This window comes from Lithobates pipiens, unplaced genomic scaffold (assembly GCF_037356315.1).
Source record: "Lithobates pipiens isolate NorthernLeopardFrog02 unplaced genomic scaffold, aLitPip1_a1.2 Scaffold_13, whole genome shotgun sequence".
Classification (NCBI taxonomy): Eukaryota; Metazoa; Chordata; class Amphibia; order Anura; family Ranidae; genus Lithobates; species Lithobates pipiens.
Window position 1 is genome coordinate 31,657,288 of NW_027507718.1, and position 18,101 is coordinate 31,675,388.

Here is an 18,101-nt window from a genome sequence, read left to right on the forward strand (position 1 = left end):
TGACACCAATCTCATTTCTTGAGGTCCCAAAATGCCAAGACAATACAAATACCCTCCAAAATACCCAGTCCAAGGTATTTAGTAATAAGCATGGCAAATTTGAAGTTGTACATTTTTGTCAAATTTTTTGGGAAAATTAAGAAATTAGAAAAAAGTTAAAAAGTTTTGCTCACCATTTTTTTTTTTTTTTTTTTTTACATACTACCAGTGCAGTACAGCATCATCACATAACTGGTGATGCTGTGATAAGTGAGCAGGTACACTGATGTGGCATCCTCTGTGTCTGGTGGACACATTGGGTGACATATTGTCCTGCAGCGAAGCACGTTCTGGGGAGGACGTCATATAGGACACCCACACCCAGCTGTTATTGTACTATAGGCCAGGGGGGAACTGGTTAAAAACGATGCCTTATGTTTTAGTTGGTTGTTTTGAGTAGGTTTATACATAGGACTTAGCCCTTTGTTAGGACAGTGTTCTCATCTAGTTTACAACTAATAGTGATATCTGCCAGCACAGTACAGACTAGAGGTTGACTGATATATTGGCCGATATTTGCAGTTTTTTAATCAATCGGCATTAGGGCGCGACTTGCAAATGACTTCTGTAATAGAAGTCAATGCAGGTTGCCCGAGTCTTCAGTGAAGCGACTTTCCTCCTCTCTGGGCAGTCTGCCAAGAAAAGAGCAAGGTGATACAATGTTTAAACTTCTGAATGAACTGAACTCTGTGTGTAGGAGTTCTCAGTTTAACCATTTAAAGACTAAATCTTTTCTGACACTTGTTGCTTACAAGTAAAAATCCTGTATTTTCTGCTAGAAAATCACTTGGAACCCCCAAAAATTATATATTTTTTTTAGCAGAGATCCTAGGGAATAAAATAGTGGTTGTTGCAATATTTTATATCACACAGCATTTGCACAGAGGTCTTTCAAACGCAATTTTTTTTGGAAAAAAATACACTAATGATTTAAAAAATAAAAAATAAAACAGTAAAGTTAGCCCATTTTAATATATAGTTTTTTTTTAATCTACATTATACATACAAGTAAACTGATTGGAGGCTGTTTTGTTTAATGTTTAAATGTAAGAAATTTTCTGTATCACTTATTAAGGCTGCTTTCACACTGGAGCGGGCAGGCGTTGACAGTAAAACGCTGCTAGTTTTAGTGGCGCTTTACCGTCATTTTAGCGGTACTATTCGGCTGCTAGTGGGGTGCATATAACCCAGATAGCAGCTGAGGAAGAGGTTAAATGCGTCCGTGAAGCGCTGCTGCCAAATTTCATTGCATGCTCTTCGGCAGTTGTGCCCATTCATATCAATGGGCAGGAGTGGTGGAGGAGCGGTATACACCACTCCAAAGGTGCTGCTTGCAGGTCTTTTTTTTAACATCCTGCCAGCGCATCACCTCAGTGTGAGAGCACTCTGTCTTTCACACAGACTGCAGGGGAGCCATTTTGCAGGCACTTTACAGGCGCTATTTTTAGCCCAAAAGCGCCTGAAAAATGCCCCAGTGGGAAAGGTGTCTGTTAGATTTTATGAGATGAGATGGGGGGGGCCCCAAAAAAAAAAAAAAAAAAAAAAAAATCGGCATCATATAAATCGGCCACCGTGATTTCTAAATATCGGCATCGGCCAGAGAAAAACCCATATCGGTCGACCTCTAGTACAGACATGGTTAACTATGATCAACATAACTGCTGAACTCCAGGCAAAAAAAATTCTTCTGTGTAGCGGGGCTGTGCATGGGTTAACGGCTCATTTTTGTGTAGGGGAGAGAGAATCAAAGATATACTTACCCAATCCTCCCAGCAAAACACCAGTCCAGCACCCCGCTCCAGTGGATTTAAATAGTGAACTGATGTCATGATGCCCAGAGCAGGCTGAATAGACCAGGAATAGTCCACTGCTGGATGTGGGGGAGCGCCATTTCCTAGAGGATCGAAGGATTGGGTGAGTATAAACTTTGTGCTCACCCCCAGACAAAACAAGCAGTTAACCCATGCAGTGCTGGAAAAAAAATTGCCCAGAAATGGGCTTTAAGTGTAAAAGGTGTGCAATTATTTAATTTTTTTTTTCATGTTATGGTATGTAACTGGAAATTCAAATGTAAAGAAGGTGTAATCCCAATTTGATTGTAAAACACTTTAAGTGCATTAACAGGTGGCTGTCCAAGCTGTTAAGATGTGTTAGACAACCCTTAATTCCTATATGCAAGGGCCCACACCCTTGTGGACCAGTAGAATTCACATGCACTAACCTACGGTAGTCATTTAGAAGTCCACTTTCGTTAGCTTAATCACTTAAGGACCGAGCCTCTTTTTGAGATGTGTTGTTTACAAGTTTAAAACATGTTTTTTGTATTTGCACACCGTATTTGTGCAGTAGTCTAATGCCTTGTACACACGGTCGGAAATTCCAACGGAAAAGGTCCGCTCGGATTATATTATTGGAAAATCCGATCATGTGCGGGCTCTATAGGACTTTTTCCGTTGGAAATTTAGACGGAAAAAATTTGAGAGCTGGATCTAAAATTTTGAGACAAAAAAATCCGATCTGACTTTTCTGATTGTTTGTAGAGAATTCCGATCGGACAAAGTGCCACGCATGCTCAGATCAAATTACAAGACCAAAGCTATTGGCTACTAGCCTCAATGTAGTCCCGTCGTAATGAACGAACGTCATCAGGTTCCAAACTATCAGATTTCCGACAACTTTGTCCGACCGTGTTTATGCAATACCAGTTTAGGAAAAAAATCAGACGGAATTTTGTTGTCGGGATGTCCGATCGTGTGTGCAAGGCATTACAAGCGCACTTTTTTTTGGAAAATTACACTTTTTTGAATAAAAAAATAAGACAACAGTAAAGTTAGCCCAATTTTTTTTATATTGTGAAAGATAATGTTACGCCGAGTAAATTGATACCCAACAGGTCACGCTTCAAAATTGCCCCCCGCTCGTGGAATGGCGACAAACTTTTACCCTTAAAAATCTCCATAGGTGATGTTAAAAAAATTCTACAGGTTGCATGTTTTAAGTTACAGAGGAGGTCTGGGGCTAGACATACTGCTCGCCCTCTAATGATCGCGGTGATATCTCACATTTGCTTCCACCCTGCATTGGGGGCCATCTTCCCCCCACTCGTCTCCATGCCCAACCAGGGTAAAAATCCGATTGCCTCCGCTGCTGACGGATCCGGTAAGCGGCAGAGGGCACCAGAGCGCGGCAGGAGGGGGGCCTCTCCCGCCACCGATAAAAGTGATCTTGTGGGGAATCCACCGCAGAAACCACTCTTACCAGAAACCAGACTGCCGGCCAAACACGAGGATACAAAGGTTATGGCAGCTAACTGCTGCCATAACGATATTCCCCGTCAAAGTAAGGACATATATAGGCGTGCAGTGGTCCGAAGTGGTTAATATAGTTGCATTACTAAACCCCTTTAGTTTTCACTGTTGGTGGATGCTAAAAGGATATCTAAAAACAAACAAAAATGTTATATATTGTAGCTTAACAATTCCTAAATAATATGGCAATTTTTTTTTTACGACCCCCCCCCCCCATTTATTTTTACTTTGTAATCTTGTGAATTATCTACTTCCTGGCCCTTTATGTCTACACTTATTTCCCTAATGTATCTCTGGAGGGAGACATGGTTGCCACACAGGCTGGACCTCAGACATGTCTGCCTTTGTTCATCTCCATTACTTGGTGAATTGATAGGACTACTAGATTACACAAGAAAGCCAACAGGATTTTTGCTATCTTTTCAGCTAACAGGGTGTGACAAGGCCACTACAATTCTGTCAAGAAAAACTATTTTCTGCGATTGCTAAAATGTTTTAAATCGGAAAAAAAAAAAAACTAACGCAGTCACTACTGTATATTGAAGGAATATGAGGCTGCAATAGATAACATTTTGGGGCTTAGATACAATTGAGCACTATTTAAGGCAGACACAGCATAGATAATTAGGTCCTGATGACTACAAAATCATGCAAAAAGAAGAAAAAATTAATAAAAAACACAAAATGCCATTAGACATAAAGAGGAAAAAGAAAAAAAAAATGTTCCTGGGTTTTAAGAAAGTAATCCAACCTTCTACAACCAGCCCTAGAAGCCATTTATGATCGAGTACATCACTTTCATATCATATGGGTATAAAATACATAACTATATAATGAATCTAAACCTACAAATACAACTCCAAGTCTATGCATGTAGAAGTAATCCTTATTCTTTCAGTGTAATTTGACAAATAAACAGTATTTCAGGCATATGTGTAATTAACCCTCATTTTTTATAATAGTCAATTTGTATCATCATCTGTGAACCACCCACACACAACGGGCAGACACACAGTGGAAGTCTTTAGTTGCATTGAGCGCGTCTATGTTTCTGGTGTGCTGCTTTACCTTTCAGGATAAATGGGGCTACCTCCAAGATAATTCTGTTCAATGCTATGTCATTATATACTTATATCCCATGTTGGGAGCTCATATAGTTTAGAGTTTGTAAATGAACATTGCAGATGTGCCATAGTAATGCAGCTTCAAAGTATATTTACAAATGTATACCTAAATGCTGGAAACTGTTTAGAGAAGTTATAACTTGCTTGAGCTTCTCCTAATTTTTATTTATTTTTTTGCTTCAGGAGGTAGGAAAAGGATTGCAAAAATACAAGTTGGGCTCCATGAACACTGGGCTTAAAAAAACGCAAGTTTCCTTGGCAGAAACAACGCTCATATAGAGCGTTTTTTGTACAGCGTTTAGACGAGTTTAGTGTTTTTTTCTGCCAGAAAGCTCCAATCAGAAACGCAAACCAGAAGGTTTTTTTTATTGCCACCTCTAAATATGGAGATTAAAATATGCCTGTAATTGCCATAATGTGCATGGACACAAAGGATAGCATTGAGTTGCTTCTACAGGCAAAACACAAAACTCCTGTGGAAGTAGCAATTTTTAAGCCAGTGTACACGGACCCTAAAACAAAATGTGGTCACCTTTTAAATATTTCCATGGAACACATTGGGGATGATTTACTAAAACTGGAGAGTGCACAATCTGGTGCATCCATGTATGGCAGCCAATCGGCTCCTAACTTCAGCTTGTTCAATTAAGCTTTGACAAAAAAAAAAAAAAAAAAACTTGAAGCCGATTGGTTTCTATGCAGAACTCCACCAAATTTTTTTGCACTCTCCAGTTTTAGTAAATCAACCCCATTGTCTAATACTACCTACTAAATAGACTGATGATGTGCGTTTAAACTTATAAAGAATATCATCACTCTTTGCTTCTGCTGCCAAGAAATTGCAGCATTACTCTTAACTGCAGTATAAATCATAAGATTCTACCTTTGAAATGTTTTGCTTGTAGTCTTCCAGCTCTTTTTTCTTTTGGCTGAGCTCCTCAGTCTTGACTTCTATTTCTCGAGTTCGTCTTGTGTAGTCTTCCACAACCTTTTGAAATGAAGAATTAAAAATAATTCAGACAAGGACTACTAAACAAAAGGAAAACATTAAGATACTTCTCACAACACATTGCTTACAGTGCTTTATGGTCTGTGTTTTAGAACTGGATGCAAGATGAAATGACACATGGCAACGTAAACAACAGTTGCCAGGTTAAGCACATTATTTTTTGGTGCAAGGGAACATTGTGTTCTGTTCTTTCTTAAAGACTCTACTTAAAATTCTAATAGATTCAAATTCTGGCATTTCAAACATATTGTTCCTGCTGCCTAGCTTATTATTACTGAGCTTTAATACAGCGTGGGAGGGTTAAGTACTATCAGAAAAACTAGACAACATACAGAAGCATTTAAGCCCATGAAGCAAGAGGCTCTGGACCGCTCTTCGTTTAGCGCAGCATCTATTTCATCCAGAGTATTCGGAAGAGACTGGAAGGCCTGAAAAACAAGAGAAGAATTCTTATTTAGTGTAAAATGATCATGATACTTGCAGATTAAGGTGTAATAACATCACGTGCAAAGAGAAAAATGTTCCATACAAACTGAAGAAAGCATGCTGCCAGTTTTTACCAAGTGGAAAAAAGTTCTAAAAGGAAACAATACAATGGCTTTTACCAAAGTGGACATTTGAAATCAGCCAGGTTTCTGCACAATCACTCTCTAACTCGAGCTATCCCAATGTCAGAATAGTAATAACAAAGAACTAAGAAGGTATATTTTAACATATGCTCATTATACATCCAGACAGGTAAGAATTTAAAATTTCCTATTTTGTTGTAAGAAGGCAGAAATTGTTAACAAGGGCATTAACATGCTGGCAGCTGGAGCTACTTATTGTTTCTTTGCCTCAGCAGAGGCTTGTTAGAAAAAGAATGCAGTTTTAATAATAACAAGCGCAAGTGATAAATATGCATAATAACATGGTTTGCCATCATGTGTACAACACCATCATTAACAAGGGATTAGAACAGTAAAGAAACACACCGATTATATAAACAGAGGATTAAACTTGACCTATACACACACAATGTGAAGATTTGCGCTTTTATATGGAACATATAGAACGGCTCATTTTGACTAAGCAGTACCCTGTTGGCTTGATTTCATCCTAAAAAAAAAAAAATATCAGTGTACTTTCTGACATGTGACTGTGGCTAGAGCCCATCTATTCTATAGCATGATATTATCTAAGACAGGACTGCCTCTGACTGCTAGTCTTGATAGAGTTGGTGATATTACTTTTGCTCACTGTTCTCATGTGGGCTTGTTGGAGAGGAAACTGTATCTGAGGCACTGCAGTGCAAGATCTCCCTGCTCCTACTCCACTTTTCAAACCTATTTTTGCTTTCTCTACCTCTGCTATTTCTTGATCAATAGCCTACCAGTCTTCTGATCACCAATCATTAGGGGCCCATCGTGAAGACAGGAAGCAAAGCCCTGAACCTATACCAAGATAAACCCACAGGATAAACTAGACTTTGCCTCAGCTTGCCTTCTTTGGGAAACAAAACATGACTGACGACGGAAAAACACATGGCTTGTGCTACCCAAATTTATTCACTTTGTGAAATTAACCTGCAACAGTTTTTTTAGAACGATTTTTAAAAGGGAAGTAGAAAACTGATTTGGCTGCTGTTTACAATTCAGATAGCTCTCATTTCAAACATTACCATCAGCTGACCATCGTACATATATAAATGTCCTGTCAGCAAGTTGTCATCGCAAGATCATGGAACCATTTTTATTTTCAGCTGGCTGCTTTGTAAAAGTGACCCCTTTTACATAGCTGTGAAGGGGCGCACCCCTCCCACCACCATCCGTGGTGGTTCTCCTGTTCCTCCAGGAAGCAGGTTTAATACCTCTTTCCCACACAATTGGAAAGGAAAACAACCACACAGGTTTGCAACACAATTTTAAAAATGTACAATGTATAAACAGATGCTGTCACAATTTAATAACAGGAACCACATAAAGAGACAACCTGACCAATTATGTAACTATGTAATATGCGTCATAAGCGCTCCACCATAATGCCTGCGATATGGCTGTGACAGTGGGATTAGAGCACCTGCCAGGTTTTTATTTTTGCCTGTGCCAATTATGGAGATTCAACCTCTTTATTTGTCCCTTTTACCATTATCACCTAAAATGAAAGTATATGAAAATGCCAAATTTTGGGATGCCCAAGAACAGGAATACCTTCCAATGGGGACACTAGTTCTGGTGACCCTGGTAACACCTTAAGATTCCTGCACTATAGGGGATTTTCTCTTGCTTCCATTTTTGGCTATGGGACCGGAAGTAAAAGGGAAATTTCCCCAATGGCAAAAAATAAAAAAATAAAACACGGGGTTACGACCCTCCCTTACTTTATCTACAAGTAAAAGAAAAATGGTTTGCCTTTAGTTCTACTTGAATGTCCCACTTGTTATTTACCACATGCGACATTCTGGTGCAGTTTCAAAATCCAAGTGTTACCTCTCCTTCTGAATGGAAAGAGCCTTTCAATGCCCTGAAAGAGGATGTCGCCATGTTCATTTAAAACATGTTTTTACACATTTGAAGGACGAGAGGCAGAAGGACTAAAATTCCCATAATAGTGTTTACCAATTCTCGTTCTAAGGAGACAAATTTTACATTCAACCTATTGTTGGCTGCCTTTTACACATAAGATGACAAAAATTAAATATGTCGTTTTATTGGAAAAGATTCCCCTGAAACCATTGAACAGGTAACACTACACTTTATTTGGTTGTCTGTGGGCTGGTGATAAGTTAAGCTTGGTTTTTCCCTTTGATTTATCCTTGGCCTTGTTTGTATCTGTTGTTAGCCTTCCAATGCTTCTTACTGCGATAGCCAGCTATAGATTGGAGCAAGTGGCGTCTTTTTTGTATAACTAAGGGCCGGTTCACACAAGGGGCGACACAAGGCGACACGACTTGCCGTGCCGCGACCTGACAAGTCGCCCCCGTTCTGTACAATGGAACCGTTCTAAGAGGAGCGACTCGAGTCGCTCCGACTCAGAAAAAAGGTTCCTGTACTACTTTTGGGCGACCTCGGGGCGACTTGCATTGACTTCTATACAGAAGTCATTTGCAAGTCGCCGCTGAGGTCGCGGCAGGTCGCGGCGAGGCAAGTCGGTGTCGCCTCGCATCGCCCCCTGTGTGAACCGGCCCTAACACTGGACTTTGTATAGACTGCACAATATCTGCAGGTTCTAACACCACACTTAAATGAGCCATGTAGATCGTTTCCTATTCTCAAATGTAGGTGGGAAAAGTACTTAGTGACTTTCAAAAAAGTTATATCAGGCAGAACTGCAGGCAATCTAGATACCTAGTACACATTTTTGAATGTCTAACATGCAAAAAGATGTCCAATTCTGCTCAGCCACTGTTGTAATCAGGTAACCCTGGCCACTTACCTTGGGATGCAACCTCACTTTCCTCCAGTGCAGTTAAGAAAAACAGCTTAGTTACAGACCCTCTTCCAACCAGCTGATTTGACAATTAAAAGCACACTAGATTTTAATTCTGCTCTCCCTTCCTCTGGTCATGCTCCTGGCATAAGGCTAAGGGCTAATAGTGCTACGCTGAACAATGCTGCATTACATTAGTGTGAACTAAGCCTATTGGAAGCAATGGATTTCAGATTGACATCGCACTGGGCATACATTGAGCAATGAATGCCAATGCAAATTGTGTTAATGGGCCCTAAGGAAATCAGGGGAGTTATGAGCATACATGCTTACTCAAAAATCATCCTAAACTTCTGATTGGCAATCAGATCTTCTTACATGAATATCATATCTATGGATTTAATATATTGATCAGCCAAAAACAAAATTTAAAGCAACACTGTAGATTTATGTAGATAAGGAAAATTCTACAATACTGTTTCTATCATTAGTATGATTTATCACATTTACCCAACTGGAATGTATATTATCACAAGTAATGAAATCATACAGTGCATCTTCCCGTGAGCTTAAAATGATGTTATGGTTGCATTTGAATCTTGTCAAGAGACCAGACAAAACAAGCTCATATTCATATACCAAGTCTATATTGCTGCTTGCTGTTTAAGAACACAATTGGAGTTTATAAAACGTGCACTCCTTGTCTTGGGTTTACAGCTAAATATAATTTTATGCCTGCCACTTTTTACCACAGCAATATACATTTGTGTAGGGACTGAATGCTAAATTTTTTGAAACTCCCAATTATGGGCTACAAGGAGAGAGAATGCTTTACATGAATATTTAAAATAATAAAATATTTATCAATTATTTAAAAAAGGACAATGAAAATGAAATGCCTGCTCTAGTAAAAAAGCAGCGTATAGCCAAATGTGGTGTGTGCATACTACCAAGACTAAAAATTGTACCTAAAAATGGTAACGCTGCTGAAAAATCCTTTATAACTTTATATACCAATTTCTTATGAATTTCTTGGTCTGAGTGGATGGTATGTTTTTTTTTTTTTAAATAAAAAAGTAACTCATCATGACTGGGTGTATGATGGAATCTGAATATTTAGCTATTATATTAACTGTATAGGCTTCCTCCTTATCTACTATCATGTATATTTCCTCCTTATCTACTACTACATCTGAGCCTGACACTTTAGCTGAAGCATTAAGGACAGATTCTGCCTGTCAACTGCCTGACCCCACACACCACACTAATAAGCACTGAAGGGCACTGATAGGCAGCACTGATTATTAGACAGTGATGGGCATTGATTGGCAGCACTAGCGGGTATTGATGGGTGGCACTGTGGGCACTGGTAAGTGACATTGGTGGGCACAGCTGCAGCTTTCTGAGTGAGGAACTGGTGTCCCTCTGAAAGAAGCCGGTGATTGGCTTTTTTCCCCCTCATGCTGACAGCGTGAAGGTTAAAAAAAAAAATACAGATTACCGAGCTTCTGTTTAGATCACGTGATCAGCCGTCATTGGCTGACAGCTGATCACGTGGTAAGGGGCCGGGATCAACCTCTTACTCGGATCTCTGATCGGCCGAGTCTCATAGACTCAGTGATCGCAGGGTCACGCAGACTGTGCTTGCTCGGGAGGAAGTCCATGGACACCCTCCCGGCAATTAAGGCCTGCCCTGCAGCAGTCTTTTGGCTATAGCGTGGGTGCCAAGTAATTAAAACATGTTTACAACCGAGTATTACTGAACAATTTATTTTAAACTGCATACACCCGTTTCAGGCTAGCTAGCTATCATCAGTGCACTGTGTGGGAACCATAGCATCTAAAGAGTAAAGTTTAGGGAAGCAAGCGAGAAACATTTAAATGGACAGGTCACGGTGAGCTGAGCCTAAACACATTTGCTGGTTTAAGCTGCATTCACACCTGAGGGTTTTCCCTTTAATTTCAATGGCACCTGTTCACATTTGAGCGTTTTGTCACCTGAAGAAAATTGTCTGAAAAAAAGCCTTTGGCCCCTTTCACACTTGTACGACTTGTACAATGATTTGGGACTGCAAAATCGCATGACAAGTCTTTCCCCGTGATTTCCAATAACAACCATTCATATCAGTATGACTAAGTCGCGCAGACTTCAAAGTAGTCCTGCACTACTTTGGTCCGACTTTGATCCTGCTTCAGCCCATTGAATATCACTGAAGTCGGATCGCCGTCTTAGCTGAGCCGACTTTGGCATGCGACTTGTGCTCTCATGATCTTGAAGGGCCAGGGTTGTCAGGAAGAGGCCCTTGTCCTCATCAACCTGGGGACGAGGTGTTTTGGGATGGGGGCGCAGAACCCCACCTGTCCAAACATGTTGCGGACATGCAGCCTGGTACAATTCGGGGGGGGGGGGCATCATCGCTCGCTCGTCCCCACCCCCTTTCCTGACCTGCCAGGTTGTGGGCTTGGTTAAGGACCTGGTGTGGATTTTGGGGGGGACCCCCCACGCCATTTTTTCAGTGTGTGGGTTGCTCTTAAAATTCATACTAGACTGAAGGACTTTTTTTTTACATTGTGCGTGGAGTTCCCCCTAAAGATTCATACCAGACAGTGCCTGGTATTGTCGCGGATCAAAGTCAGATCCCTGTTCATTGAAGTCAGACTTCAAGTCACAGGGCAAAGTCGGATCCACAGTCATACGCCTGTTGTGTTGTACCAGTGTGAAAGGGGCCTTTAGCTCAAAAAAAGAACATGGGGCAGATTACAGGAGTTTTTCTGCTTTTTATATGTGCCATTTTGAAATGGTGTGAACGCAGCCTTACAAAATCACAACAAAGACAGCATAAGTACATAATTTTAAATGGCAAAAGTTCAGTGCAAGCATTTGTACTATTTTCAGTTTTAATTGTCCCGGTTCAACAATGTCCCACCAGAAATGCATCCTAGTCATACTTATATGCCGCAAGATCATCCATCATAATCCTGTGCATAGTAAGGTCTGTCTGTCTATAATGGCAGAGTCCGAAGGACTCCTACTGCCATCTTTAAGATCTTGGTAAATCAAGATCTTCTGGGACCAACTGGGGCCGCCAGAATCACCTCCTTTCATTCCTGCTTAATCCTGCGGAGGTGGTGCGGAAGTAGCAGAACTGGAGGAAATGCATAGAACAGTGAAAACTGATCCCATAGGAAGACTAATGCGTCTGTTCCACCTGCTAGCGGATCCCTCGTTGTCGACACAAAGTTGTCGACTTTGTTGTTGAATCTAGACGTAAATAGGTTCGTGTCCGGAATACCCCATCTCTGACATATCGCTAGGAAGATGTCAGGGTGAAGAGATCGTTCTCCCGGAAATAATTGTTGGCGACTCAATTAGTTAGCCTGCCAATTCTCTATCCTTAAAATGAAAATTTCCCATAGGCAAGGAATGTTGTGTTCTGCCCAAGCTAGAACATTATTCACCTCTTTTTGGGCTGCACGACCTCTCGTGCCCCCCTGGTGATTGATGTTATCAGACTGAATCCTGACAGGACAGTCCCGTAGTCTGACTGTCCCAGATTCTAGGGCCAAACGTACTGCCCGAATCTTCCAAAAAGTTGATAGGCAAGGTCCTCTGAACTGGACCATCTCCCCTGGACAGAATCTTCTTCCAGGGCTGCTCCCCAGCCTAGAAGGCTGGCATCTGTTGTTAACACCTTCCAGGACAAAGATTTTCCCCTTTGCTGGATAACAACCACCAATTTAGGGTCTAACTTACGTCGGGAGCCAAGTGTATTGGAAACAAACAGGCATGAATGTTTTTATTCAAGACCAACAGGATGGTGTTTTGAAGCAGTTTTTGAGTAAAAACTGCGTGCAAGGGACGGCCTTGAAGGAGGCCACCAGTTCCCCTAACAATCTCGTGCACAGCCGAATGGAAGGAATTTTCCTTTGTTTTGATAAGTTGAATTAGTCCTACAATGGAACGGATTCTTATCTGGGGTAATAAATTCTTCTGTATTTTATCTATAACCAGCTCCCAAGTACTGTAATCTTGATGATCTTCCTAGGTCGAGTATCCAACCCAGAGTTTTCAGGTAGTTATGGCTGTGATCAGACTCTGGTTTTAGACCCGAGACTGAATGATCTATTAAAAGTAGATCTTAATAGGCTAGGACAGTTATGCCTTGAGCCCTTAATCTGGCTAAAGGAGGTGCCAGAATTTTTCAGAACATCCGTGGTGCTGTGGCTAAATCGAATGGCAGGGCCACAACTGAAAATATAATTTTATATTTCAAAAATGCAGAAATTTCTGGTGAGCGGGTAAATTTGATATTGATTAAAGCCAAAAAAACTCCCCTCTTTACAGGATGGACACAACCGATCGAATTATGAATGGATCGGATGTTTAAGTGCTGATTCAGATCTTCAAGATCTAGAATGGGTCTTACCTCTGTTTGGTTCTGGGACCGTAAAGGTTTGAGCCAAACCCTGTGCCCTGTTCGACTAAGGGAACCTCTGATATCACCGACTGGAATAACAGCTGATCCAGAAGCCAGAAAGAGAGAGACTTCTTTTTCTCTGGATCCTTGGGAACATTTTCCCTTAGAAAAAACGAGGAGATGGAAACTCTTGGAACTCTAGTCGTAACCTAGAGAAAAAAACTGCAGAAATCCATCTCCCTTGACATTGTTCCTGCCAGATCTTGAGAATCGCAGGACCTTTCCCCTCACCTGAACGAGTGGGGGTGTCCCTTCATGAGAAGGCTTTAGCATTCTGCTTCATGGGCTTTCTGCCCCAAGATCTCTTCTGACCCTGGTGCTGCCCTTGTGGGCTTTCCCTTGAACCTGACGGTTGAAACCGTCGAGACTGCCTAGAGGCAGATGCCTCTGGCATAGGAGAGGCAGCACAATTAAAAGGAGAAATGTTTGAACCTCTTTACTGGTAAAAGAGAGCTTTCCCCATTAGAGGTCCTTTGGATGTACTTATCCAGATAGTCTCTAAATAGCCGTACCCCATGAAGGGGAAAAACTGGCTAAGAGCTTTTTACACGGTTCTTCGGCTGATCAATTTTTCAGCCACAGAACTCTGTGAGAATGCACTAGTCCAAGCATAAGCCATAAGGCTTAAATGATAGAGTCTTTCATAGCATCTACTGTGAGATATCTCCACAAACTGTTCCTTAATGGACTGAGATACACCAATTGCAGCAAGAACTGGCTGCGCTATTGAACTTGCAAAACACATATTGTCTTTAAATAGAAGTTCTGACTTTTTATCTGTTGGATCCTTTAACATGAGTGCATTATCCACCGGACATGTGACACTCTCCTCACTGAGGCGATTGCAGCATCAATTGCTGGAACCCCCATTTCCTTCATAGAAATCCTCTTTCATAGATAAAGTGTGGAGAATTTCTTGGGAGGATAATATTGTTTATCCGGATGTTCCCATTCAGAATACAGAAGCTTTTTTAGCCATGCATGAATAGGAAAAAACATCCCCAGATGGGGGAGGTTCTAATGAACCCAATTAGAGGTAGGTCCCTCAAGAGCCTGTGCTGCAGGCAGCAGAAAAGGATGAGCAAGGGAGTACACAAGCAACCTGTCTTGTGATGCTACTCCTTCCATATTAGGATCCTCAGAAGAGGATAAATAAATATCTTCCAAATATTTGGGAAGATCAACCTGATCCCCAGCCTCCTGCACTTCTGCTATGTTTAGCCCCACTATGGAGAGACATCATAGCATTAATCTTCATTCCAATTTACAAATGGTAGAAGAAAAAAAAAAACTTTTGTATGATATATACAGGGACTGAAGTGTTTTATGCAACAACAATTTCCCCTGATGGCTCAATCTGACTAGTGTATCCCTCTCAGAGGAGGATGACATTCTTTTGCAAATGGATTCAGTTTATAGTGAAAAAAACATTGACCCCTTTAGAGAAGTTCCTGGTCCCATTACCATTCATAGCCTGAAGCATAAAGCAGAGGCACTATGCAAAAGTATGTATATTGCTAGGCTACAGTTCAGTGCCATTAGCTGCTATTAATCCTAGCCTGGTAAAGTATAATGTGTCAAAGGGAAAAAGCCTGTGTCACGAACCTGAACAAGTCATGCTCCTGCTCTGTCCCTCCGCAGCCAGCAGCAGCTTTCATCACATACAATGCTAAAATCAACTTCCTACATGTGTGGCTGGCGTCTGACGCCATTAGCCACGCCCCCCACGCAAATTATGGCTCCCCCTTTCCTTTCAAAGGAAAGTGCTTGCCCGCGCGAGCGGCATCCTGTGGACATGCAGCCATGGGGGGGGGGGGGGGATTTAAATCCTCCACTGAGCGGCCGCAGTCTTGTCTTTTTTTTTTTTTTTTTTTAAAGGAAACTAGTTTGGCATCTTATCCCCCGAAGGAGAAATAATTATTTTGGGGGCACAGGAAGAGAAGCAGACCCCCCTTCATACCGGAGGATCTGTTGCAGCTGAAGGAGAGGAGAATGAAGGCTTCTGTGCTGTTCCCAGCGTCAGGACGGTGAGTGATCAATACAGCCCCCAGTGGTGACACATAGGCATGACAACATTATACATAGAAGGAGAAATTCCTGAGAAAATCTCCCTTACCTTTTCCTCGCAGCATGGTTTTATCAGCGATAAAGACACAATCTTCACCTTTCACGGTGGGCTCCGAGACCTTTTAGGAAACCTTCAGGAACTGGGGGAACCTCGGGTAACCTACAATCCTTGACCTGCGACAGCACCATGCCAGTAAAAACTTTATGGCCTTACTTCCAACTGGATCCCAGGGCCCAGCTTTCTAGAGAAGCATTCACAAGCAAAACCTTGTTTCTTCGGACACAAGGCCCGGGTACCATTCATTTAGCCCATGAAAACACATCATAACGGATCCGGTCAGCATGGCTAGCCCCAGCAAACATTGATTGCAGTGGAGCTCAGCACAGCACATCTTTACTCGTGACCAACACCTTAGACACTGGCGAAAAAACTGAGGACTCTCAGTAGTAGGAGGGGTTATATAGGGAGTACACTTCTTGCCTTAGGGCGTGCCAGTGTCCATCTATCAGTGGCCCTATAACCCACATAGTAACAACTATGGCTCTGTGTCCCCTGATGTAAGAAAAGAAAAGAGAAGCGTTACAGGTAAAACCTTGTTTCTTCAGACACAAGGCCCGGGTACCATTCAATTTGGCCTAAAAATATATTTTGAATGGATCCAGTTGCATGGCTTGCCCCAGTAAGGAATATTCCAGCGGAGCTCAGCACAGCACATCTTTACTTGTGACCAACACCTAAGACACTGGTAAAAAAACTGAGGTACTCCAAGGGAGGGATTATATAGGGGGCTAAACTTCCTGTCTAGGGTGTGCCAGTGTCCATCACCTAGTGGTGCCTATATAACCCATCAGTAAATACTGTGGCTCTTTGTCCCGTGATGTACGAAAAAGAAAAGGTGGTCTGTCCCATAGTCAAAAGTTTTGAACTTTTGTATTGCTAGGGTAGAAGGTCTGCACTTAGGCAAAATGGAACGGCAAGCCACTGTATAATGTTTGTGTTTTAAAAGTTTCTGTCCTGACAGATCTAAAATGAATCTATCACAACCCATGCAATGTGGACTGAGCAACTCATGAGAAAACTCAGACAGGTTAGCTTCTATAAAAATCACATGGCAAAATGGGAAGGAAATCTTGATATATAATTAAAAACTGAGGCATAAGCAAATATTAACTTTTTTACCATAAAAGTTAAGCTGGACCCACCCCTATACCTTTTTATTGGTGCCTTAACAATGAGGAGGTTTGGTTGATGTAGAGGGCAAAAAACATGCTCGAATTACAGAAAATGGTTTAAGATTTTAACATAAAACTTTAGCTGCCCTTCTGGTTTGTCTTCATTAAATGGTTTTCGTTAAGATTTTAAAGTGCACTTTCACTCCTGAAGAGGAGTTTGTTACTAACCTTCCCACCTTCACAAACGGAAATCGATTTTTTTTGTGTTTGCTTACATTTTTTTTGTCTCGTTTCCTTAGTCCTGCAGCCTCCTGGATGTACACATCTCTCCCAGGAAGCTTTGGAACCAGAAACACAGTGGTTACCAATGAGTGTGAAAAGACCTACAGGGAAGTGCAGGACCTGGGGTATGTTATCTGAACAGTGGATCACAGTGGAACACTGGGTTCACTAGGTGAGTGAGCATGTGTTTTAAAAAAAAAAATCCAACCCCAATTCCAGATTAGAGAGGAGAAAAAACATGAGGGGGTGAACTAAAGCTTCCATTTAACAGTAAACATGGCTGAAATAAAAAAAATATATGGTTAGGTCCATCTTCTGCATGTCTTTAAAGTGACAACATTTAAAAATGGGAGTTAATGACTTAGAAGCAAAAGTATAAACTGGTCAAGAATAAGACAGTTTAATGACCCACTGTACCATTTGACTTAGATTTTTGGCAATAAAAAAAAAAGTGCAGACTTTCAAAAACAAATCATTATATTCACCTAGGTAGTTGCAGCATTGGTCTGATGCTGCATCAGCCCCCCCCCACCCCCCCTTCAAGACCAAGAACTGAGTGATCAAAGACTGCTGATTTCTTGGTTTTCTGTCTTCAGCTCTTTGCTCTGCCCCTCCTGCACTCACTGGAGCATTGGGCCGTGGAGGGGGTGGGAGTAGTTTGCTCAGGCTCCCAGAGGCGTGCTGAGATGCTGAGCTAGGTGCCATGGCCTGGGTCACAGGAGTGCAGAAGTAAACTATAGCCAAAACAGCTTTGGCAATACGTCTCCTTTAAAATAGCAGACTGATAACAATTTGAACACTACAGGCAGTCCCTAAAATCCGACTTATATAGGACTCATACTTACAAACGGAGGGAGACAGCAGGAAGTGAGAGGAAATCTACCCCTAGGAAGGGAAATTCAATCCTTTAAGAGTTATCATTGGGAAAAAGGAGTCTTCACTGAAGCTTTATCACCAATCCTTGTTTCCACGACAACCCAAAATATTCAAAATCCACATGGACAAAAAGCGAGGTAAAATTTTCTGAACAGCAGCACAGACAGCAAAACAAATGTAATAGGGGTGTTAACCCTTCCCTATGCTATCCAAATCTTAAAAAATAACTTTTTGGGCTGGAGTTACATGTAAAAGATGTTAATGTTCCACTAAATTCAATAGGGATGCATGATGCCATTTTATTTTTTATTTTTTAACACCGAGTACCGATACTTTA

At 41.4% G+C, this 18,101-nt stretch overlaps 1 protein-coding gene across 1 annotated transcript in view; it reads right to left on the reverse strand.

Moving 5' to 3' along the window:
• The window catches only part of SMC5 (structural maintenance of chromosomes 5), a 133,656-nt gene that overhangs the window by 22,843 nt on the left and 92,712 nt on the right, over positions 1-18,101 (reverse strand). Inside the window, exons 19-20 of the mRNA XM_077474956.1 lie at positions 5,813-5,908; positions 5,355-5,459 (exon numbers count right to left, since the gene is read on the reverse strand). Of these exons, the coding sequence (XP_077331082.1) occupies positions 5,355-5,459; positions 5,813-5,908 (201 nt within the window). The remainder of the gene's footprint in view (positions 1-5,354; positions 5,460-5,812; positions 5,909-18,101) is intronic.